This window comes from Lineus longissimus, chromosome 10 (assembly GCF_910592395.1).
Source record: "Lineus longissimus chromosome 10, tnLinLong1.2, whole genome shotgun sequence".
In the NCBI taxonomy this organism is placed as follows: Eukaryota; Metazoa; Nemertea; class Pilidiophora; order Heteronemertea; family Lineidae; genus Lineus; species Lineus longissimus.
The window spans coordinates 1199329-1225139 of NC_088317.1; the positions used below are offsets into that span (position 1 = coordinate 1199329).

Genomic DNA, 25811 nt, shown 5'->3' on the forward strand with positions numbered 1-25811 from the left:
TACTAGCTCTGGAGGGGTGTAGTCGAGGAACAATCCATGAGGCATGGGTGTTCGGCTGTCCAGAGACAGAGACCAACTTGACGTTTCAATAGAGGGAAACAAACCGGACAAAAACGTGTCAATCTATCTTTTAGGGGCCCCTAACGATGAGGGTAACACTCAGAAATGAAAACGTCCACCGGTATCGCTATATCAGCGATATCGCATAACTTTTCACCATTTCGAACTTCGCGCCAAAAAACCGGAGGCGACACTTGGCGGGAAATCTCGATCGACATCGTCTGCGCATGTCTCTTCAATCGAGACGGCGGAAACATGGCCGACGAGGCGCAGGCTTTTGAGGGGATTCTCACGGCGCTATCGAGCCCAGATAATACAATCAGATCTCGTGCTGAGGTCTGTTGATATATGAATACCAAGTCTGTAAATAGAATACGGCTTTTACACCGTTGTCAATGTTTTTCAGGGTGAACTACACCTTTATTCATAGCCCCATATTTCGTGTACATTTTACACGTTGTTTCCACATGTTGAATCGTACCATGCTTACTCCGCATGCATTGCATGTACACGTGCACTCACTGGCTCAGTCACGCCGGTCGTAGTAGTCGTGGACTGCTGGTGTATGTGCTGGGCAGTTATGAAATACAGATAGAGATATATTTTTATTGTAGGAAGAATATGAAGCCATTCCACTCATACAGAAGATAGAACTACTCCGTGCATCACTTCTGAGGAGCACACAATGTTCACTAGAGGTGAGTGCTCGCTCTTGCAGTTTTTGGAAGTTTTCAAACATTTCACTCCTATTCTCAGTCACAGTCATCAGTTAGAACCTGATTTTCTGATAATGAAATGTGAATAACAAGTTGGTTTAAACTACGTGTTGAGCTATTTTAAATAGTATTTAGTCTGTTTAAATTCTTTCAGCAAAGGAGTTTGGCGGCTGTGCTACTGCGACGAGTCTTCACAACCATGTCCGAGGAGTCTTGGAACAAAATCCCTGTCCCCATCCAGAAGGCGACAAAGGAAGAACTCCTCCAAGTGATCCAGACTGAACCGAATCTGAGTCTACGGAAAAAGATATGTGATGTGGTGGCCGAGTTGACCAGGAACATGTTGGGTATGTATGAATGTTTACGGGCCTCTCAGCTCACCAAAATACTGGCTGTTTGCGGTGTGTCTGCCCAAAGGGATTGTTGACCCCCTGAAGCAGAATGTTTAATTGGTTAGCTAAAGCATGTTGCAAGTAAAGTCTGATTTTTGCCACAGACACTGAAGTCACGTTGAAATATGCTCAGAGTAAAGGGGAAAAAAGCATTTAAATCTATTGGAATTCATTTTAGATGATGATGGTAACCAACGCTGGCCGGATGTCCTCAAGTTTCTTTACGCATGCAATAGTTCCCAGGATGCTGGATTACGCGAGTGTGCTTTACACATCTTCAGGTGAGAATTGGAGCATGGAAGACTCCTGTGGCTTCTGCTCAAAGTGTTATGTTCTAATCTAAGTCATATTCCATTGAAATTACCATTACATTGGTGTCCTCAACTCAATAGGTCGGTCTATCCTGATGTGCTCTGTATTGAAGTAGTTTCTAAACGTAACTTTTGTGCCATTTCAGCTCTGTACCTGGTTTATTTGGCAACCAGCAGAATGAATACAAATCCGTCATCAAGGAAATGTTGTATAGCTGTCTGAATTTTAGCGATAGTGCTAGCGTCAGGTTTGAGGCAGTGCGAGCAACGACGTGTTTCTTGGTGGCAAATGAAGATGATGTGCAAGGCATGGCCCCATTCCGGGACCTCATGAAACAAATTGTTGATGTAAGTCCTGTATGGACTCTTCTAGTTATGTAATAGAGTAGGCCATTGAGAATAGTTAGGTTTAAAGTTCAATCACAGTCACAGTACTCACAACCCTTTTGCACATGTAGACTATGCCTGTAAAATGCATCAGAAGGGTCCATAGCTGAAGCTGGGGGGGGTAAAGTTTGAGTGTAGAAATGAGAATGGTGTGTGATGTGTTCTTTTTCCTGACAGGTCACCGCAGAAAACATCAAAGCAAAAGACGATGATTCACTCCTGAAATGTCTCGTAGATCTCGCAGAGTCGATGCCGAAATTTCTCCGCAATTGCTTAAACGACATAATCGAGCTATGTCTGCAATGTATGACGAATTCAGAGCTGGAGATGTCACACCGGCATCTTGCGTTAGAGGTCATGGTCACTTTGTCGGAGACCGCCTCGGCGATGATCAGGAAACACCCGACGTACACACACCGTTTAGGTAGGTATTGTGATGACCGGTATTAACATACCACCTGCACGCTAGTGATGATGTTCCAAGAGCCAAATCCTTACTCATCTGAGGACGTCGCCGTTCTGTGATCAGGAATGATAGGACTGAAGTGTGCAGTGAAAAAATAGCAAATGGGTCACAAAAAGGGGTTAAATTCGACGGCCAAGTTCTGACGCCCCTGTTATATAATAGTGACCGCATTTCTCTTTGTTTCTCCTCAGTGCCCGAGGTGCTCGCATTCATGGTCGACCTCGATGATGATGAAGACTGGGCGACAGCTGATGATGTCGAAGATGAAGATAATGAAAGGTATAGCAGCAGGGAACACAATCTTGTGGTCTTGGTTTGGTAAAAGGCAGTTTTCTGACCAGTGGCGCAAATGACAATGCAAACATCTTCACCCAAATTAGCCTTAAAAACAGTGACGAAATGTTTTGTTTTCACACCTCACAAAGGTGGTTCTCACATAGACAGTTTTGGCTCTTGGGCAGTGATCATTTCTTGTCTTGTTATTTCAGCAATGCCATTACGGGTGAGAGCGCCCTAGATCGCTTGGCGTGTGGCCTGGGAGGGAAGACTATCCTTCCCCACATCATCAGTACAGTCCCACAAATGTTACAGAATCGTAAGTATTGTGATCACAATCATAGGCCCAGTGTTCACATGCTGTCGACTCCTCATAGTCTCAATAATCCTTCCTATCTCATTTTCAGCTGACTGGCGATATCGGCACGCAGCCCTGATGGCGATTTCCGCATGTGGGGAAGGTTGTCACAAGCAGATGCAGGATTTGTTAGGATCAATCATCGACACTGTTATTCCATTTCTCATGGACCCAGTAAGTACTAGAAAGTAGACAGTGCATTCGAGCAGAAGTACTCTGAAGAAAACTCCTCAAGTGCAGAGAAAATGCTGAGAAGACAAAGACGATGATAATAGTAAAGGTTTTCATTTAATTTTTGCAGCACCCACGAGTGCGGTACGCCTGCTGCAATGCCCTCGGACAGATGTCGACAGATTTTGGTCCTATGCTGCAGAAGAACTTCCATGCTAAGGTAGGTTTTAGTAGTTGGTTTATGATTGAACCACTTCCGAGTTGGTGCTTCTGCAAGTGGTGTTCAGCCATGAGGCTTCGGATGCAGGTTTGCCTTAGAAATTGCCTGTTTTGAACTTGTCCAGGGGTCGGAGGGGACTTCAGTTGCGTTACCCTGAGAACTTGTGGACTCCAAGCAGGCCTTCCCTCTAATTCTAATTGAATTGTTGCAGGTTGTGCCTGGTCTTATCCGAGTGATGGATGATCCTACTCCGCGTGTTCAGGCCCATGCGGGTGCTGCGCTGGTCAACTTCAGTGAGGACTGTCCTAAGGCCGTCATGGCCGCCTATCTCGACCTGATCATCACAAAGCTGGAGGCGATACTCAACCACAAGATACGAGAGGTAAGTGAATGCCTATGAATATATCAATTGGAGAATACTGAAAACTCTGAAATGTTGTGGTTCCTCTTTTCCATACCATGGCTAACTATAAAGTGTGGTCCTGGCTTCTAATGGAGGATACATAAAGGGTGTATGATCTTCGGTGTTTGTCCGCCCCTATCGGCAGATCCCATCCTCTGCATACACAACATCAAGTTCCTTTCTCCTGTCAGTTACAGTTTATACAGATTCCTCTTGCCTGCTATACCATGGCTGACTTTCTCGTTTGGTCCTGGTTTCACAAGAGGATACATGAACGTGTATGTTCTTCAGTGGCAGTTGTCCTCTCTGCAGCTCTCACTTTCTTCTTACACGACATGATATTTGAAATGAATGTATTTTTAGCTCATGAATGTTGTTGCTTCCTCTTTTCCATACCAAGGCCAACTAAAGTGTGGTCCTGGCTTCTAATGGAGGATACATCAATGGTGTATGATCTTCGGTGTCTGTCCGCCCCCATCGGCAGATTCCATCCTCTGCGTATACGACATGAAGTTCTTTGAACCATACTCGAGTTATGACCTCTAGGGTGCAAGATTAGGTTTTGCCAATAATCCGATGGATCTCTGCCAAATCTTGATTCTAGACTCAACCATTCCACTTCAGCTCTTGGTGCAAGGGACCAAGTTGGTCTTGGAGCAGGTTGTGACAACCTTGGCGTCAGTCGCGGACACGGCTGAGGAGAGGTTTATCCATCATTACGACCGGTTTATGCCGTCACTGAAATACATCGTACAGAACGCCACCTCGGAGGATTATAAGCTTCTGCGCGGGAAGACGATAGAGTGTATAAGTTTGATTGGCTTAGCAGTCGGGAAGGAAAAGGTAACCAGTCTTATTTCCTTTAGGCCATGCAAGATTGATTGTTTGTTTAACAGTATTCCTAATGACGTTTACTCAATATCTTTACCAAAAAATATTGTAAAATGACTATGGGTCCCTTGTGCTATGAACTACCTCTCAGCTTCTGCATGCATGTCAGAGTTTGTACTGATGATGAACAATGATTAGAGCCAAACAATCATGGATGACGTCTCTGATTATAAATGATAGGCCTGAAGTACAATCTGATCTAAAATGTCCTCAAATTGACCCATGCTCACTTGAATGATTGATAACTTAAACAAATCTCATTTCAGTTTATGCCAGATGCGAGCGAGGTGATGCAGCTCCTTCTAAAAACACAAGTAGCAGACGTCGGTGAGGATGGAGAAATGTCCGAGGACGATCCACAGATGTCGTACATGATCTCAGCGTGGGCTAGGATGTGTAAGATCATGGGACAGGAGTTTGAGCAGTTCCTGCCATTGGTTATGCCATCTGTTCTGAAGGCTGCTTCCATCAAACCTGAGGTGGCTCTAGTAGACAGTGAGTACCATTTTCTTCTTCTTTTGCATTCAGAATTAGTGAGTATGATGATGGGTGGGGGGGGGGGGGAACTGCAGTTGAGAACAGTTTGCTTGGTACCAGCCGATGATTGTACTAATGATGAACATTGATTAGAGCCAAACAATCATATATGATGTCTTTGATTATAAATGATAGGCCTGAAGTACAATCTGATCGAATACTGACTATTCCAACTGCTTTTAATCAGTCCGTCAACGTGTCTATGAAACTTCTAAAATACCTGTTCTGAATCTCTTCATCTCCCTTCAGCTGAAGATGTAAAAGCGATGGAAAATGACGCAGAATGGCAATTCGTCACGCTCGGCGACCAGCAGAAGTTTGGTATCCGGACGGCCGGCCTTGATGAGAAGGCGACAGCTTGTCAGATGTTAGTGTGCTATGCTCGAGAGTTGAAGACCAAGTTTGCCGATTATACAGAGCAGGTCGTACAACTGATGGTGCCGTTACTTAAGTTCTACTTCCACGATGATATCCTTTGAAAGTGATGTGTTTGCAATGATCAGCTTCTCTGATTGAGTGAAGTGGCCTTACCTTTTGCTATTGACTGGGAGAGAGTGAGTCTATCTAAATCCTCTGTGGCTTTGGCAACTGCTTGGAAAGGGGCTGTCGTTAGCAATGATATTGATAAAGATTGTAAGACCAAGTTTTCAGTTAGTAGAGCTTCTCGTCCTCTCACACAGGTGTCTCTGAATGTTGAACTCTCTCTTGTCTCTGCTCCCTTCCTTGGGTCCTTCAGATTGTACTGATGATGAACAACGATTAGAGCCAAACAATCATGGATGACGTCTCTGATTATAAATGATAGGCCTGAAGTACAATCTGATCAAAACAGACAAGTATTGTCAGTTACTTCACTGACTTGCTTCATCATTTGCTTTGTCGGAGGACTTCTTGAGCTCAGTTGTTGAGATGGGTGACACTGTCTGCCAGTGGTTGAAGTATCTCGGTCGATCATTTGCCTTAACCATGACTACTTGTCCGAATAGCTGCCGCGGAAAGTCTGCCCTACCTAATTGACTGCGCTCGTATTCGTGGAGACCAGTACTTGGCAGAGATGTGGGCGTTTATTGCCCCAAACCTTCTGAAAGCCGTCGAAACAGAGCCAGAGAACGACATACTTGGAGAAATCATGCATTCTTTAGCAAAGGTGGGTTGTTGACTTTATTCCAGGGTATATCATCATTTTATCCTCAGGACATGTAGTAAACAAGAGAATTGTCATTGCAGTGTATCGAGAACATGGGTAATGGTTGCCTGACGGCAGAACAGCTGGTGGAGCTGATGAGAGTGTTGGACAAAATCATCAAGGAGCACTTCCAGAAACAGGCTGAGAGACAAGGTACAATTGCTTCTTCATTCTTTGGATCCTTCATAGTCTTTCAGATTGTACTGATGATGAACAATGATTAGAGCCAAACAATCATGGATGACATCTCTGATTATAAATGATAGGCCTGAAGTACAATCTGATCCAAATTGACAGACCTTCCCTTTGTTGCTGTTGTTTTGGGGGGGGGGGGGTCACCATAGTGTCCCCTAGTTCGGCTTACCAGACTTCTGGTTCGCCATGACGGCCCTTGAAGCTACTCTCCTGATGTCTTCACCTCTTCCCCTTCAGAGCAACGTAAAGATGAAGACTATGATGAAGTCGTCGAGGAGAACTTGATGAATGAAGATGACGAAGATATCTACACCCTGAGTAAAATATCAGACGTGATCCACGCGTTGTTTGGCACGTATAAGGAGGCTTTTCTACCGTATTTTGAGCTCCTTATACCACACTTCACGAAATTAGTCGTAAGTTCCATTTTTGTTCACAAAAGTGATTGTTTTCTGAGTTACACAGTTGCCTGGTCAGATAAAAGATGCCTGTGTCTGTCATTTGAAGCACTGATTTGACTCAGAACTTTTCCAACCATTTTACACCAGGTTTTTGTCGGTCTACCCCTGAAAAATAGAAAGTTAACATTCATTTTCCTTTGCTGTTTTCAGGGACATGAACAGCCGTGGCCAGATCGACAGTGGGGCTTGTGTATATGGGATGATGTTTTAGAGTTTGCCGGACCGGTAAGTTCTCGTTTGGCTATCGGAGTTCAGCTGGTGGAATGAAACTGTCAAACCTTGCTGGTGAAGTCTGTGTCTGATGTAGACCATGTCTGTTTCAGTAGCTGTCGAGGACCAACTCCACATTACCTTGGGCGACACCTCATTTCACTTTTTGCTATCCGGGATCAACTGAGGCTAGAATCAGAAAGTTTGTGGGAATGACGGTCAAGATTGTACTGATGATGAACAATGATTAGAGCCAAACAATCGTGGATGACGTCTCTGATTATAAATGATAGGCCTGAAGTACAATCTCGTTGTTACACTTGGACTTCAGTTCAAAGGGTTTATTTGGAAGAGCACGATACGAATTTTAAACATTTAGTTTGATATCATCCATTTGTTTCCTTCCAGCATTCAGTGAAATATAGAGAATTTTTTGTGCCACACATGCAACAATATATCTGTGATAAACAGCCGGAGGTCCGACAAGCTGCCGCGTATGGAATAGGAGTAATGGCCGTCAATGGTGGCCAGGAGTACGCACAGTTCTTAGCCGGTGAGTTGGAGGATACAGATGATAACGTTGTCACTGTTTGACTTTACACACATTTGGATCGAAACCTGAAGAGCAGTCAAATTCCCTTTCTCACCACAGCACATCCACATGTTTTCGAAGGTTTGGCAGACGATTTGCTTGATCTTGCAAGGTGAATAATTCTCTTGTGTTTTTCAGAATGTATGCAAGCGCTGGGAAACGTGATCCAGGATCCAGAGGCCCGATCACCCGAGAACATAAACCCAACAGAAAATGCCATTGCAGCTGTCTCGAAAATCTTAAAACATAACCATGGCAACATAGACGTTAATGAAGTTTTACCACATTGGTTGTCGTGGTTACCAGTTTGGGAAGATGCTGACGAGTCGGTACATATTTACAACTATTTCTGTGATTTAGTCGAAGCGTAAGTTTACGATTTACTTTCCTCTTTAAAAACTTGATAATAATTCCTCTATTCCGAACCATAATCTGCTCCCCATCAGGTTATAAGGTTTCCAACTGGAGGATACATCAATGGTGTATGATCTTCGGTGTCTGTCTGCCCCCATCGGCAGATCCCATCCTCTGCATACACAACAAACTCCTTTCTTTAAAAATGAAATCCGTTTACAACATCTTCCTCTTTTCCATACCATGGCTAACTATAGAGTGTGGTCCTGGCTTCTAATGGAGGATACATCAATGGTGTATGATCTTCGGTGTCTGTCCGCCCCCATCGGCAGATCCCATCCTCTGCGTACACAACAAACTCCTTCCTTTAAAAATGAAATCCGTTTACAACATCTTCCTCTTTTCCATACCATGGCTAACTATAGAGTGTGGTCCTGGCTTCTAATGGAGGATACATCAATGGTGTATGATCTTCGGTGTCTGTCCGCCCCCATCGGCAGATCCCATCCTCTGCATACACAATATCAAGTTCCTTTCTCTTGTCAGTTACAGTTTATACAGATTCCTCTTGCCTGCTATACCATGGCTGACTTTCTCATTTGGTCCTGGTTTCACAAGAGGATACATGAACGTGTATGTTCTTCAGTGGCAGTTGTCCTCTCTGCAGCTCTCACTTTCTTCGTACACAACATGATTCAGCTAGCTTCACAGCTTACTTACTTGGGCTCTTTATCCCGAGTGGGACATCAGACCACAACATATTCCCCCCTAGCTCCATAGCTCGTCCTTTTATTCAACTAAGGGAACACAATCATGTGGTCTTCCTGTTCAGATGATGATGTTATTCTGATTATGCAGGTGGAAAATATTGAGTTCTTCTTCCATTTCCAGTAACCACCCTGTGTTATTAGGTGAAAACAATTCAAATGTACCGCGAATCCTGGCAATCATCGCTGAGGCCCTGCACCGAGAAGTGTTCCCAACTGACGAGCCGTTATACACGCGGATAGGAAACATAGTCCGACAAGTTCAGGTAAGACCGCCATCTTTGTTTTGAGGTACAATAGAACCTCTCTATCAAGGACACTCTTGGGACTGACTAGTGCTGTCCTTGATAGAGAGGTGTCTTCTAAGGGAGATTCCACTGATGATTGCTCATCTTCAGGCTGCTTAGAAATTTGAACCCTGAGAGGTACACAAGTAATTACAGACCCCCTCTCCATGAAATCTGATGAGGCCGGTGACTCGTGACGAGACAAAAAAATGCGCCCTGGGACTGCTGCTAATTTCCAGTCTTGAAGGAGCAACTAATGTCACTCTCTGTCGCTCCGAGAGTTGTTCAGATCTGAAGTTTCTCTGTTGCCATGGAAACCAATGTCATACTTCCTCTTGCCTCCGATGTTTTATCCGAGCGTTGGTGGCAGTGCATTTGGCATCTGAAGAAGGGATTGGTATTCTCCAATAGTGACTCTGTTTCATGTATGTGTAGTTTTGACGTGAAAAAAGAAATATTCAAGAAAAACATATTTGCTACAAACACAAGCAATGCTTGGGCAATGCAGTTTGAGCTTTTGGGATGGGAAGAAATGCAGGATTAAATGTATGCCTTGAACTTGAAAGGGTTAACCAGGATGTAATAATCTGGTGTGATGACACATTTCATTGTCATTAACAATCAATAAACCTAATTGTCCATTCATTGGCAAACACCTAATTTGCATAATTAATTAGCTGAACTAATCACAGGGATGACTCACAGTGTAGTCAAGTTCTGAAGAGAACGGGAGGCTGTGGCAAGTTAAAGAAAGAAACCGATGATTGCTAACTCTGTTACATATGTGTCCTCCTTCAGTCACCTGCCACCGTTTGTAGTCGTCCCCAATAAAAATACCGATAAACCTGTGCATCGGGTCGCCATGGTAACACTTGTTGGGTCATATTGTTGAGAATTGATAGGTATCTTCCTCGTCGTTAGGGAATTGGTCTCGTAATGTTCCGATATTACCAATTTGAGGAATGTCGTTTCGTGCCGTGGATGATCGTCTGCTAGAATCATTGAAGAATGTGGGGAAAACTCCAGGAAAGCTATACTGTCAGACTCAGAGAGAGGAGCCCTGTGGCCAATTTTCAAATAAAATGAACAAGGATTGCCGAAGAAAGTAGATCTACCAGCAAAATAAATTCTTCCAACATTTGTGTAATATGTCAGAACTAAGTGGAAATTTATATTCACCAGCAGTTCCATCGCCAGAGTCCAGCTTGCCTATTCAGAAAAACAAACACTATCGGCCAATTTGCAAAAACCTCCCACAATTCTCTTTGATCTATCGCTAATTTCCCTGCTAACGTTATTGGGAAATGGCCACAATCACTGCGTGTTTGGTCATTAAATTAGAGCATTGTGTACAAGTCAGGTATGGAGTCGCCTGCTCGCGATGGTCACCGTAATAGGATTAGTGCATCAATAATTGATGGTTGCGGATACAATTATTGTGGCAAACAATGTGCCTGTGATTGCCTGTCGTTTTTCTTCAATAAATCAAGATGTTGGAAAGGGACTTTGTTGGTTTGGTCTACACATTCTCTGAGGTTGGGCTGAATATGGCAAATTGCTAATCGTACAGTCGCCCGAGATGAACTCCCTGGTAAGAGATGAGTCACTTGGCCAATAAACCCAATTGGCACCCAATCATAGTGGCATGTAAGCTTGCTTGTCCTGATGGTGTCATATTCTGTGAATGCTGAAGAAATGGGTACTGATATGGTTCCTGTAAACAATCATTGAGTCATTACTACTTTCTCTGTTGACACTCCTATCACGATAAGCGTAATGTCCCATGTCCGCGATCTCGTTATTGTCTCGTATTTCGCTCACCATTCTCCATCCTCCTCTCCTTTCAGACTAACACCGGGATGTTCACCGCCTGCATCCAGCAGCTGTCTCCAGAGCAACAGCAAGCGTTGTCGATTTTGGTTCAGCAGCAGTAGATGGTGCTGCCATTGGACGACGAACATTATTTAAAACTTGATGAATAATCACTTTATGGACTTCTATCTCATACTACTAATGGATGCATGGTTCAAGATCGAAAATGATGTCAGCAGGTTTTTTGAATATTATTGGATATTATATTGATACGATGTCGGACTATTTATTGAGCCATGTCATGTTGACAATAGTGAGATTTTAACGCGGAGGTCAGTGCTTTTGGTCTCCAAAGATTTTTTGTTGGGATCAAAGGAAGAGTTGTCTCACTTCGTGCACTTATTTCAAGTCCAAAACTTGTCTCGGCAGGATAAGCATGTAAATGACACATGGCTACAGAAGACGTCATCAGCTCTCAAAGAATAAGCATGATGTTTTGAATGAATACAACAAATGAAGGTGAAAAAACCAATATTTTTGTCATATCTTTGCCTTGTGTTGTGTTGCTCTCTTAATTCCCAGCTTCTGTGGTAACAAAATCCAGATGCATTTTTCTTAAAAATGAGTCAAAATTGTATTTATTGCTGTATATAGAATTCTTTTGAAAATGCTTTTTTGATGATGTCTGCCAAAAAGTTCAGTGTCTTACGTTGTACTTTTGCTTTGGAGTTGTGATTACAATCATGAGGGGTCTTGTTTTGTCATGTCTAGTGACAGGTTTGAAAAGTGGTAAGGGGGGGTTGGCAACCAAAAGTGTTGGGGCTGAACTCCCATGAAATCAGGAACATCCTGTCCAGTGCATTTAGATGTCATGTCGAAGAATCAAGAATTTATTGTACATCGAGTGATACGAATGTATTATTTTGTGAGAAAGTTTTTGATTTGTTGCTTGTTGATGGTTTATTATTGACCAATCATGGCACTTGTTATTGTAAAAGCTTTTCTGGTGATTTTTGTCTTCCTTTTAAATCAAAATAAAGTGCTTGTTCATTTGGAAACTTTTTGCATCTCGGGACCGAAATAGTGAAAAGTTGTAACCACAATATTTGCGCAAGATGATTGTCTTTTGTTGCTGAGCCCGCACTGCTTTAGTCAGAAATCTTGGTCACCCACTCTTAATAAATGCAGATAAATTACTTAGTAAATCGTGTTGTACAAATGCCGAGAAGACATTGGAGAGTTTTAAATTTCTGCTTGCTGGCCCTGTAACGAATTATTGGCTTCACAAGTGGAGACTAATGACTGTAACCTGTGTCAAATGGAAGTGATTATGATATCATTGATGTTTTGTCGTAGTGTGAATGATAGTTTTGACAGTCGTCTCGACAATTCTCTTGCCACAATTCATCGCTTCCACCAAACATCAGCAGTATCATACATTCATTTGGAACTGTCGGTATGTGCATTTAGGAAAAACAAACTGGATGGTAGGAGGCATCTGTTGTGTATGCTCTGTGCCGTCTTCAAGATTCTATGATAGGGTGTACATTCTCTGCTTGTCAAAAGTCAAGACTATGCTCTGTGTGTGATTACAGTGTATTAAATCTATTGACCATGTAAACACAGCTTGTTTATTTTGTTCGATGCACAACCATTTCTGCAAATTTGGCCACGAGACTCCTCACACAGAAGGCTGTGAGTCGAGGGTAGAATCTGACTCTTCAGTAACTGTTTGTCCGATGCTTCATTCAAGACAGACTGACAGTGATATCACAGCTGGTTAAGGTGGTGCTAGGCTTATAACCAGAAGGTCGTCAAGTTTTACTCTTGGACAGACCAGAACTGTTTCAACTTCGTGTCCATGAGCAAGGTACTTGACCTAACTAGCTTCTCCACCCAGGAGTAAATGGGCTGGCAGAGGAGGAAAAATGTGAATTCTGTCTGTAGAAGGCCTAATAGCAACTTGGACCTGAGATCCTCTCGGAGAGTGGAGCTCGAAACCTGAATGTACAGAAAGAACATATTGTAGGTGGATTCGATATTCAGGGGAACGGAATTTCCTTCTACACCTTACCTTCCTACTGCAGCGCCATCTACAGTACAAATGAATCACTACGGCTAGCCCCGAGCCGATACTAATTGATGGCTGTTCCCTCTATTACTGTCACGCATTTTCATCCAATTGATCTTTTCATGTAGCCATAAAATGAATTCTTGTATAGGTAAATTTTAAAAAATCCAATGTTGAATCATTATTTTTACAGCAATCGGTGATTTTCTAGCCATTATTTTGATATCCAGATAGTTAAAATGTTATACCAGTGAGATTTGCAGTGGGTATTTACCGCTTGATGGAATCGCCTAATTGAAGCTTCAGACTTCGGCGTTCTAGTTTGTGATATTTTGGATTTTATGCCTGTATTTATGGATTAGGACCCCGAAATTTCTTTTGGATTATGCCATTCGTGGTATGCAAATAAGGTAAGTCGAAGAATATGCACAAATCAGTGTGGAAAAGGATGAACTTATGGCAAAAACAGCACGATAACTTGCCATCCTGTCCTCGATTTTTCTCATGTACATTTTTGTATTGGATTTGTAATGTATTTTTGTATGCATTGGATGACTTCATCTTGGTTTTGGTAGAATGTTTGGAAACTGCGTACAAGTAAACCTTATGTCTGTTTCTCTTGATTTTGACTCCTGGACAGATGTCATGATCTTGTCTTGCACTGATATTACTTTCAGATTATTTGCATGTTTATTTCGTATGATTGCCGGCTTTTATCTGAAGGCAGACTTCAGAATTATTGAAGTGATATTCAAGATGGCCGACTTGCAGCCAATTTTGTGGAAAGGGGTGTAAGCAGACCAAAGTGGCTTCCTGAGTTGATTAGGTAGGATGGACAGGCTTACATCTCTTCATCCATGAATCCTTCATCAGAAGTCATGATTCCATCCTGGTTGATCATGGTTGATGCATGGTACAGTCAGTAGACTGTCTCGTGAAATGCAAGCTATCCTAGCTTCTTGTTCTCAAACTCAAAGTCAAATGTCTACCATCCTTTAGGCCTTTGCCTTGGTCTTGAACAAAGGCCTTGCTGACCGCTTTATGGCATACATGCTGCGGGATACAAGGGCAAGTTGTGTATATGTTTTATGTTCTCTTTGTTTGAAGCTTCAAGATGGAAGAGTGACGAAAGGAGCAGAGACAACATTGACAGATTGAGGAATATCTCGAGATAAATGTTTGCCCGCACTCAATGAGGCCTAGTAACACTAAAGATTACATTACTGTATCTAGTCTTGGTTATAGAATGTATCAGAAAATCTGGATGTTAGAGCAACTCTATAGTAATAGTCATCAGTGCCAGACCAGCATCATATCGAAGCGCTCTATAGTGTCCTTGTGCCCTTGAGTATTTCATGTTTCCTGTTATGGAAGGCCTCTTTTCCCCAAGTGGTGCGAGTCCCCAAAACAATATTCTGTCTAGCCCTGTTCACCATCCATGTCGTGTGTACTACAATTATATTTCCAGGCCCATGGTGTAGGATGTGTGTATTGTCTGCTCTTACATTGATATTGACAAATATTGTGTAAAAATATCTATTGGATTACATTACAAGGGGTTGAACTGGAGTATCAAATGGATTTTTCGTTTTGTTTATCAAAAATGAAAGGGTTAACGAAAAAGTGGGCATACCGTGTTGGATGACTAAACCTATTCATGTGCCTTGAAATCAAAGATGAAAAACCAATGTTCTGCCTGTTGATTTTTATTGCGCATTCACAAGTATGTAGGTGTATTGGCATTTGCATGTATTCTAGGTTAGCAATAAGCATGCATTTGTGTGTAGTTCAGTGGTGCCTGTGGGCTTATGTATGAATCATAAATTTATCTAATGCGTCTACTTTAATCAAAAAGGTTGGCACAGAACCTGCCGACTTTATAGCTGTGTTCTGGTGTATGGTGCAATGGTGTAAAGTGAAAGTCCAAAAATGAGCTATGCATTTGAGACCTGCAAGAAAGAATTGTTGTGAGGGTTTTCATTCTTCCTTCTATCTTTCTATTCTGGATGAAATGCAGGCTTGAGAGTCTTCAGGCAGTTGTTTGGAACGACTGCAAAGACAATGTGTATGAAAGGTGTATGCTCCATGACTAAGCATGCATTCATGCTAATATCTGTTTATTGCACGGTCTGCATTGATAAGTGACTGCTTGAAGTGGTCAATAATTTCCGGTGATTAATCAATCTATTTTTGACCATGCAATAACCACCACTGGATTCACGACTGATGAAATGGGTAGACTGTATTTCAGAAATTCATCATTTTCCACTGTGACTGAGTTTTCAAGTGGTCTTTTTTTTGAGATATTGAACACTAGGCCCTGATAATAATCAATTCCGTAGTCATTGACTGATGAGTATTATTTTGAGAAGTTTGGGTAATGTGCAAATATGTTATCCTGGTAACTTAGCATGGATAATAAACAATGCAGATCGATCGAGATCTTGTTGAACACCTGTCATCCGAAATTCATGAATGAATGAAACACTTTTATGATTCAGTCCATAAACTATAACCAGTGACTCTGGCACTTAGGCTTCCTGACGCCTGTATACCGTGTGGTATGAATAATTGGAGAGAGCCAGTGCTTGTCGCATTGCAGGATGTACAATGTTGTGCTGTGCAAGGCAGGGCCAGAAGTGAATTCCTTACCAAGAAGCATTTAGACTGATGATCACTCCTGCAACTTGTGCAGCCCTCTTGATCTGTAATGACATGTCCCCGCATTCAGGTCTGGTTGGTTCATTTTTGCCATGCGGGATACCGAAGACTTGACAGGTCCAGATGGACATGTTAGAATACTTCAGCCCCTGGCTCCTTTTGCTACTCCCCATCCCCAGGTACCCATCGATCACCAAGATCCACATCGATCACACCGTGACAATCTGGCCTAACGGAGGACCATCGATCTGTCAACCTGTTGTCATCATCTCCAGTGATAAGATGATGTTTCCGAGTCGGGCAAGTCGTGTCATTCGAGCTTTTGGCATCACATCCACTGTCTCTTTCCCATTGGTAGATCTTCCTTCATCATGTCAAGGTGAACATGCACTTACCATACCTTGATCAATAAAACGCCCCGGGATTAGCAGGTCAAGGAGTCAATACTTCAAGTATACACACAACATACATGGCATAACTTTTCTTATCACATGATCTACATTACTCCACGTTCCGAAAAAATACAAATTGTACATAGTTATGAAAAAATTTACACATAGCAAAAGACTTATTTTTAGTCCCAATTGCTGATGACACAGATCTCTTTGTGCAGCGCATAAAAGAACTTCCACAAGTTCTAAATTTCGAGATTTTTTTTTTTTAAATTTGCGTTTGCCTTTTAAATGTGGTACATGTATTACATGCTGAATGTCTCAAGTTGTGTTGTTGAAAAAAAGTTACAATACATAGTATGCCTATAAATATGATAAAACATATTGCATGTATTGCTTTAGGCCTAGTAGGTAGTGTAGGTCTTTAGTGGGCGATACAAGGAGGCCTATATCACATGCTACCCTGGCATAGGCAAATTATTGTGAAGCAGACCCACTGAGTGTTTAAAAAAAATCATTTGAGGTTGGATTGGATTGGAATAACTGGAAAGAATGAGAGCTGTTCAGGACAACTCCGCTTAAGATTATTTATTTAAAGTAGGCCTGTGTATGATTGTATCTCTCAAACCTGGAGTTTTCAAGTGCATTGCATAGATGTGGCCAATTATGTCATTGACACAGATTAAACCAGGCCTATGGCTTATCAAGTTCATCCAATGTCATCATGCCTCTTGACTTTCAATCTATTTGCGTAGATTTTTTAAATTCTTTCACTGAAGGTTTATACTTGCAGCAACTTTGCATGTGCTGGTTCAGTCGGTCTGAGATGTCATTTTTAAATTGTGAACATACAATTTATAGCATCTCACAGCCTAATAGTCTCGAGCATGAAAAATGTGAGAAAAACGAATTGCACCACGTCTTTTATAAAATGTCGCTCAATCCTGCACGTTATGTACGTGATGGTAGAAATATTGGTTTCTGTTGCACTCTGCCCTTTATGTGACGAGTACTCTCACATATAGGCACATTTCGCTTCAAATGGGAAGACCGTGTACCCCTACAATGATATTATATCTGTTGCCATGGTAACTCGGCATTCTGTTGGAGCGGTATTTTGACGAGTGGTCTAGCGTTACTCAACCCAGTGTACCTGCACCGCTGTGATTTTGGAATTAGCGAGATGACTTTTCAAATGATGCATAATAATTACATTTGTGTGGTTAAAAGGATTTTGATAGCAGCGTGCGGTTCTGTATTGTAGATTTGTAGTCCATTGTAGTGTGTTTATATGGTCGTATGAGCTTGGTTGGGTCTTGTGTGACTAATGCATAAACCAATATCAAGTGTGGTTTGCAACCTTGAGCAAGTTGCTTGATCTGTTTGTTTCTCCCTTTGAATGAGATGTAAAACCATGATTCCTGGTACCTGGGCCCATACTGCTTACTGCTGATATGATGTGCAGAGCTGTTAGGTTTTTGCATCTTCGCACATCTGAGGCTATAAAGTAGGCCTAAAAACTCATTACTTCAAAGTAATGTGTTTTTGCCTATACTGTACTTAAGAAGATATATGAAAAAATGGAATTCCTTGATATGCCATCTCATGATGCTAACAGGTATTTCTAGCCTGCAATGCTACCTCAGTACGTTCAGCTGGCTTTCTGTAGGCCTACATACTTACAAGCATGCTGATACTGTATGGCTAATCAGCAGTTCTAAGCAGCTGACTGTAGGGGATATTTACCTACCATTCTGACCTACAAGGGCCAAGGACATTCATTTCTTTGATGCTTCTCTCAAGTACATTGAATTCTCTCCGCAAGAACTTGGTTTCTCTTCTCCAAACACTTGATTGCTCTGACTGATTTGGCAAGATATTTTTTAAAAGGTTTTTTAAGCATTTATGGATACCAGTAAGGCTGTTCTATAGGTGATTGGCAAGCTGATTGTCTCCAGTACAGTATGTAACCAGATGGGGATCATATCCGGTCAAGGAACAGCTCTTTTTCTTTGCATTATGCATAAGCGCTAAAATGCCCAGGGTTTGGATTCTAAAATCTGCTGACTCAGCATGAACTCCGATACCCAGCAAAAACGATGGTGTCGTGACTTGGGAGAGTTATGTGATGAATCACTGCACTGATGCTATTTTTCAAATTCTATGAGGAAGAACGGGATGAACGTGCTGCATTCTTCCCACAGCAGACCTTTGTATCATTTCTAAAAAATGGATGTTGGAAGTGATTGAAATAAGGCCTACTATTTGAAGATGACACGCTGTAAGTATCCATAGGTGAATAACATTGCCAATTTCATGATGAAAGATTCTTGTCTGTACACATGTTACAGACTCAAAGGTTTGCGCTGCCAGGCCACCCGTGTTTTCCGATTTCCCAATATCGTATTGTGATACCATATCCACGGGATATCTACTGCATCATTGGAAATCTCTGTTAAGCGTCATCAAAAATTTGCCGGATTACTTCTGCGTATATCATATGCTTGGTTATATTCTTGATTCTCCAATATCAGGATGTGTACGAAAGTTTATATCATCCGTGATTGGCTAGAGGGAGACACCATTTTGTATGATGAAACAATTGGCCATTAATGTATAATCGCTGGGACATAATATAGCAACAGATAAGTTTCCAACAATCAACAGTATTTGCCTCGATTAAACTCTCGGTCGAGTTTCGTCAGGAGTTGAAGGCACCTCATCACACTGCCTAAGTTATCGATCTTTGTTTTGTCCACTGGGAATCCAACTCCACAAATCATGATAAAACCCATTAGACTGTAGATTTCGTGTTATCTTGTGGTCATCAAAGCCAATTAAAACTCGATTTTGATTAGTGGAGTCATCAATTAACGAATGTCTTGACAATTTATTAGAGTTGAAAACACATGCGTCTTGTCTGCCGTGTTTATGGAGAAGAGGCTCAAACGAACCTTATAACCGTGGTATCTCTCTACCGCTGATGTTCATTTCTCCCAGAGACATGCTCTACACTGAACGATACTACAATTGTTACAGTGCTAGATGTACCATGATGATATCACAGACTGAAATTATTCAAGCTGAAAACTGCAAGCTGTGCTAATGTTCTCCCCAACTACTAATCACATTCCCCCACAGTACACACTGTACATCACTGCATCCCAGCACTGCACACATGATTTGAAATATTCACCCGATGTTTCATCGATATGTAAATCACATTAACTGAAAATCATCGAAGCTGTGGGTGATCAATCTTTCCAGTCATTGACATATGAAATGATGGTTTCATCAGCTCTTAGCTGCGCTCAGTGGCAGCCTCCCCGGAAAAAGCGTTGATTCATTCCGTCCAATTCCCTCTGTAGTTACTCACTTCATGTTCGATTAGATTGGATAAATTTTGAAGTGAAGTAGAACTTCACGATTAAGGACACCTATGGGACTGACAAATACTGTCCTAATAGTGAGAAGTCCTGATCACAGAGGTCTTATCAAATGAAAAGTACAGATTTTGGACTTTTATACGCCACAAGTGGACCTATCTGTTTCATAGGAGATAGGTGCTGAAGACTGAAGTGAGAGTCCAATGCCGTCTCCTGCACCACACAAATGTTTTTGTGTCCCTTTCCTGACAACCATGACAACTTAGATATGTATTGATCTCTTTCATTCTTGAGCATCTCATGACATATCTGACATATCTGACAGCTCATAACATGTATAGAATCTTATCTACTCTCTTCTGTCAGAATATAATAAAAAATCTACGACTCCCTAATGACATTGGTAAAGAGGTGCCAATCAACCTGTAGACAATGCACCAATCTTCTTGGGTACTCTGTGATTCCTGCTAATCACTGGCTTAAGGCAACTCATCTATCCTGGATAGCTACTAACCGTTGGAGAGCGAATCACCCTGAGGGATTTCGTCAAAGCTCATCAGAACATGACGTTTATCGGATCACTGGACGCCATTTTGTGATTATTAGTCCTGCCATTTTAGCAGCCAATCATTTTGTATCGGATCGTAATCTTGGTTGTGACTTTCGTGTCTTTTGGGTTGAATGTGTATGGAGAAGACCTAGAGTGCATGCTTTTCTGGGAGGTCATCAAGAACCTACCTCACCCTTTAAAAATCCTTAATACAACCTCTGCAAAGTGCAATGGCAGATCAACAGACAGACAGCTGTCACGCGTCCTCATTGAGAAATTTACCATGAATTTCTCAAAAATGTGTGCAAGATACACAGCTTTTTTTCTCAGAGTGTGGCTGCACCCCAACACCTGTCTTGTCAATTGTACTCGGAGGGAGTATAATCCAATGCAGTGCTTCACTAAAGCCCATGGAGTCCGTTACACTTGTCTGAAAACCCGGCTTTCTCACGTACTTCAACGACACGCGAAAGTCAAATATGCAAATTAAGTAACGAGTATCGTTATTCACATTACTGTCGCTAAGTGAACAAGAAAGAGAGCGGAGGAAGGAAATCAGAATCCATAATATTCTTGTTTGAGTTTTACCGATGTGTCGCTGACAGCTACGAGAGCATCTCAAAATGATTTAAGGAAGTTCTGGGTGAAAATGGTTCTGTCACAAAAGTACCGCAGGCCATGCACTACAGCGTGTTTGGTGCAATCCATCCTTTAGTCCATTTCATGTGACAATGGCACTGCTAGAGCTTGTACCTCTGCCGGGACTTGGACATAGAAAGTCTGGTCTCAACCAGGCATCACCGATTTTTCCATTTCCAATTATTGACCTTGACCTTTGCAAACGTCTGCTTCCATTTCCTGTTATCTCCAAGGCTGCGCAATGTAGCGTGTCATCGCACACCTTGCCGGTATTTCTCCTTCCGCATGGATGTCTCAATGGTACCTCACCGGCGAGATCGTCGATGGTGAGAGCTACATCGTGTTGGGTATTGATCAACGATGTGTTCAGGCTGCAAGTTGTTTCATCTTGTTCGACACTTGTCATATATTGATCAGAAATTGAGATCTTTTTGGTTTCATTCAGACAACATCTTCTGTATGCCTGCTAGATTCTACTGTCGTCTGCCTTGTTGGTTCGTCTGTTTGCTGTCCGGTCTAAAGTCCACTCTGAGTCCGAGAAGGGAAATGTGTCCCTACTTAGGTCTCGAGGAGTCCTTCCTCAAAGTTGAGGAATATGGATGGGTAGTGGCAATTGGGTTAATCATTTACCCTCCATTCTGGGTCGTTGGAAATGGAAGGCTGAGAATGACTGTCTCACTCTTTAGTCTCAGAAAAGGGGATGACGTATCACATGGTCTTGGCTCTCAGCATTTAGAAGGTACAGGATGCTAAACAAATGACAAACACACTCAGCCTGACCAGTCATATGACATAGTGCATGTAGTGTGGACAATGGAGTTTAAACAAATGTCAAACGCACCTGGCCTAACCAGTCATACTGTACAATAGTGACGGTGAAGTTATCGATGCGCACGTCTTGTCTCATTGGCGGAAGAAGATGAAAGAAACGAGGCCTGTTCCTCGCCTTACAAATACCTCTCTTTCCGACACCTGAGGAGCTCGCATTCTACGCTGGGTACTTTTGTCGTCTTTTTATCTTTCATCTTTCATAGTCATATCTATAGCAGAGGAGAGGAGAGAGTTGCTTGTGATTTGTCAGTCGTATATTTTATATGAAGAGAGGGGAAGGATCTGTTTCTTTTGATCACCCTCAAGAATGAATGCCCCAGCTTGCAGAGAACCGGGCTGGTATTCCAACTTACCGAGTTGGCCTGTCCTGGGAAAGAAGAAAGTTTTTCAATAGTGTTGGAAAAACAAGTGTACAGTAACCTGATGGTGAACAGATTATGTTTGTGTCATTCAAATGGGGATAATCTGAGACATATCCCGATCTATTCATGAGGGTTGTCAGATTTGAAGGCATTCAGATTCCAAGGTCAGATCAAATCAGTGATCCTGGGTCTTCTTTTGTCAAGGTCGTAATATTTTGATCAGTTATTGAAATGTTTTCCCCTCTTTGTCGAGGACACATCATGCTAGAATCGGGTGAGCTAATCCTCCTTTGATCTGATTCGCTACTCCATGTATGATGAGTATCTCATCGTCCTATCGTGTTCCAACACTGTACATACGATGTTTGTAGAAGATGCGCATGGATCTGGGCAGTTTCCTTTCAGGAGCTCTTCTGTTGATATTAGATGATGATAATTGTGATGATTCATCGGGAGTACTACAGTATCATTCACAGCTTATCTGTTAGTTTAACCCTTTTTGCCTCCTCTTGCTCATCCGTCAAATACACTCCTTCATCTGGCCCCGAAACCCAACCCATTCGATCCATGAATCTATTCTAACGCCACAAACACATGCAAGTGTGGATTATGGGTAAATAGATTCAGCCAATCAGAGTCCCTAGGGCAATGTGGTATTCCCTGCGGGTCCAATCAGTTCCGCCTGACCTGTCGAGGTGATGCCCATGGGGACATCATCATTGGTAAATGATGGCAAATTATGTACGTATGATACCTTCCGTTGTTAAAAGATGACTGATGGGTAAAATGTTGAGCGATTCAGGGCCCCCTATTGGTTGCCAGCTGCAGTATGGGTGATCCCAGGGGGTTTGAACTAGATATGTCCATCCTCTTCTTCTGTTATTAGTGATGTGTCAAGCATAATCCACGACATCTTAGATGCTACCCAATTATGACGGGATCAGATAAACATGGTTTTAAGAAGATGAGGAAGGGCGACATGAGATGGAGAGGATGGATGCTCCAATAGCGAGGCTGTAGTAATAGTTGTCCTGTGCGGAGGACAGCATATTCTTTTGTACCAAGCAGCTGGGGGCATATTTTAGAAGTGCTGTCTTTCTTTCTTATAAGGGTTAACCTGAATCTAATAGAAGTTTTGCCATCAGCGCAGCAGCGCAACGACGGTCATAGATTAGCTGCCAAGATATCAGGGATGAAATATCATATCCATCGGCGGCATGACTGGGAGAATGGCATCATTCAAATCAGATATGGCGACCGTTGATTGGCTTTCTCGCAGATAGTTTTGATGATCTGATGCTTTGCGGCTATATCGCAAATGTCATGCCATGACGTTCTGATCACAAGTCAGACACTCTTCCTCAGTGTCATCCTGATTTCAAAAAAGATATAGTGGCAAACTTGACTTCTCTCTTATGGTCCCAAGTTTGCCTCATACACCTCATTGATCGTTCGTACATTGTTCATTTGGCATAGAATGACTGATGTTCCTCACTTGGTCTTCCTCGCGATGACTCTATCCATCTGAATAGAATTGATTATAAGACCCTTGCCTCAAGTACCACTACAATGAATATTTGATGGATTTCCCGCCATTTATAATGCATCAATCTACTGTCAGGGGGAGAGTGAGGTATCCAGGCTAGTTTGCTGGGAATAGCCATAGCCTACACAGCAAAGAGCAGGTGTATCATCACTGTAAGAACTATGCGGCTATCAGTAGATCAATAGAGGCAGAGTTTAACTGATACCTATACGTTTCTTGTGCACCTGGTTCTCCCAAGGTTCCATCTGTAAAAAGACACTGTTTGATTATGTAATGTACGCAATGCCACCACTACCACGTCTGAGATCCAGGGTTCAGTTGCCGATCGGGCCTGGTAAGGGCGGCGCTGAGAGGCAGCTAGACTAAAAGATTCTGTTCTGTTCTCAGGTTGCTTGATCTTGTGTATCTCTTCATCTGTAGAACAATGGACGACTTGTCGCCCATGACATGTTGTGCTCAGGTCCGAGGGGTCTTTGGCAAAAAAGTCACTAAATGTTTTGCGTTGTGTTTTGCAGGGTGTGTGGCAGAGTGAGATGTAGTGGTAGGAGGAGAGATCAAGCACCATGAGTCGGCCTACGAGTCCCCCCATGTCCCCTCGCAAGGGCAAGTTCATGAACGTCAAGGTTCTTATGTTAGACAACACAGTCACCATCTTCCAGATACCGGTAAGTCGACTTCTCTTGTGTGTTGTGGTGGTAAGGTTTAGATTTCAGGAAAGTTGGTTGTATGTACTGTAAAATCTGTTAGGGGCCATCAGGGCATTGTAGATGGCAGCACTACCGTTACTGGAAGTACCATTTTGATTCAAGTACTATTTTTATTCAAGGCAGGTGCAGCTACCAAGATGCAAATGACACTCTTGGGCATAGTACTCCTTGGCACACACCAAAATATACGAAAACATAAATTGACCAAAAATGATCACCATGTTACCTAAGTAGTTTGGCTCGGTATCAACAAACCCCAGGAGACACTCTCATGTTTGAATAGAATATTTAGTACCTTCAAAGCACCCCGCGACAGGTTTTTATGGTACTGGTTGAAATTGAATGAAGATTGGTTGGCTCTGCGTCGAATACGTAATCTGTTGCTGGTATTCTGGCGGGATAGTTTATAGTTTGAGTTGAAGTGCAGCTGTGGATGACACCTATGTGTTTAGCTGTTCGAGTTTGCTGCAACAATTAGCAATTTCAGAAAATGGCATCGTCCTCCAGCCATTTTACACATGCATTTCTACTACCAGCATGAAACCCAACTAGATATTGACAATTGCTCTTATTTCACCAACCAATACCAAATGGTTGCCTTATTAATGGCAGTGTGAATACCAATCAATGGGCGATGTCCAGGTATCATCGGGCAGTTTGTCCACAAGTGCGGGCGATCAGCGCCCAACCAATAATCGCACTAATGGCAAATTAACAGGCTAAATGGCCATGGTGGTCTTGCTGATGATGTATCAGTCAATTTAGTGAAACATGATGGTGAAGGGGTGGGGTTAGAATGTAATTAACTTATTAAGAGGCCTCAGTGTCTGAGTCTGGTGTAAAAAGTTGGGCTCCCACTCATTTAGGTTGCTCACACCCCCTGGTTCTTGTAGCCCTCCTCCCCATTCTCGGTGTCATCTACCATCTATCACCCCACACCACAATCAAGCAGTGTCAGTGATTCTCCCACGTTTATTGCATCAAGTGCATTGTGCAAACACTATAACTCTTATCATTCGCAACAAAATAGAACAAGTTATTAGTTATGCTAATATCGTAAAAACTGCATGATACGCAATGTCGTATAGACTCGTCAGCACCAACCGATGTACGTCGATTTTCTGTAGCTGTAAGCGGTGAACATTGTGTGATTAAAACTTCAGCGTGCGTACCATGTGAAGTGATGCCCCATGGGTACAATAACCAGAAAAGCCGATTAAATTTTTTTATCAAGATGTTGTATTATTTAGAAGTGAAATTAAGGAAAGGGAGGACTATGCCTGTGCAGCCTACAACATTGGGTGTGAGGTTGGAATGACTGGCTACAGTACTTGGTACCAGTTCTCTTCAAGAAACCAAATGGATCAACAGTTTGGTGGTCTTTCATTTTCCGGTCTCGACACCATCGCTAACGGCTAGACCATTTCATCAGAGACCAAAGGATCGTAATATCTATCCTAATAGCCACAAATATACCTGAAATGTCACCACTAAATGATTTATACCTTGTATTAGCCGGTCATATACTGTGTGAGGATAAATCCTGATTTGGTTAGAGAGGAACGGCCCCACTGGTCCTGCATGCTGATGAGTTAGGAATCAATAGACCTGGCT

At 42.4% G+C, this 25811-nt stretch overlaps 2 protein-coding genes across 19 annotated transcripts in view; both read left to right on the forward strand.

Annotated features, from left to right (window-relative positions):
* Positions 1 to 308: 308 nt before the first annotated feature.
* Positions 309 to 12673, forward strand: LOC135494638 (importin-5-like). Its single transcript, XM_064782789.1, has 22 exons — positions 309 to 396; positions 675 to 758; positions 931 to 1123; positions 1347 to 1449; positions 1626 to 1827; positions 2044 to 2290; positions 2524 to 2611; positions 2821 to 2927; positions 3016 to 3140; positions 3268 to 3357; positions 3569 to 3739; positions 4385 to 4603; positions 4918 to 5146; positions 5438 to 5656; positions 6163 to 6335; positions 6416 to 6527; positions 6807 to 6985; positions 7181 to 7255; positions 7649 to 7793; positions 7971 to 8199; positions 9078 to 9219; positions 11088 to 12673. Exons 1-22 carry the CDS (start codon positions 316 to 318, stop codon positions 11172 to 11174), a joined length of 3300 nt encoding a protein of 1099 aa, XP_064638859.1. The 5' UTR covers positions 309 to 315; the 3' UTR covers positions 11175 to 12673.
* Positions 12674 to 13414: 741 nt separating this feature from the next.
* Positions 13415 to 25811, forward strand: part of LOC135494543 (FERM, ARHGEF and pleckstrin domain-containing protein 2-like) — an 83777-nt gene continuing 71380 nt past the window's right edge. For all 18 annotated transcript variants that reach the window (XM_064782616.1, XM_064782619.1, XM_064782630.1 and 15 more), the window contains exons 1-2: positions 13415 to 13533; positions 24006 to 24155. In XM_064782616.1, the coding sequence (XP_064638686.1) occupies positions 24054 to 24155 (102 nt within the window). In that variant the 5' untranslated portion in view covers positions 13415 to 13533; positions 24006 to 24053. The remainder of the gene's footprint in view (positions 13534 to 24005; positions 24156 to 25811) is intronic.

Excerpts from the sequence above, each read along its gene's own strand:
- LOC135494638 (XM_064782789.1), top strand. The coding sequence starts at position 316 with ATGGCCGACGAGGCGCAGGCTTTTGAGGGGATTCTCACGGCGCTATCG. Across the intron at positions 5,147-5,437 it reads TGAGGTGGCTCTAGTAGACA|CTGAAGATGTAAAAGCGATG; the intron begins GTGAGTACCATT and ends ATCTCCCTTCAG. Across the intron at positions 7,794-7,970 it reads GTACGCACAGTTCTTAGCCG|AATGTATGCAAGCGCTGGGA; the intron begins GTGAGTTGGAGG and ends TGTGTTTTTCAG.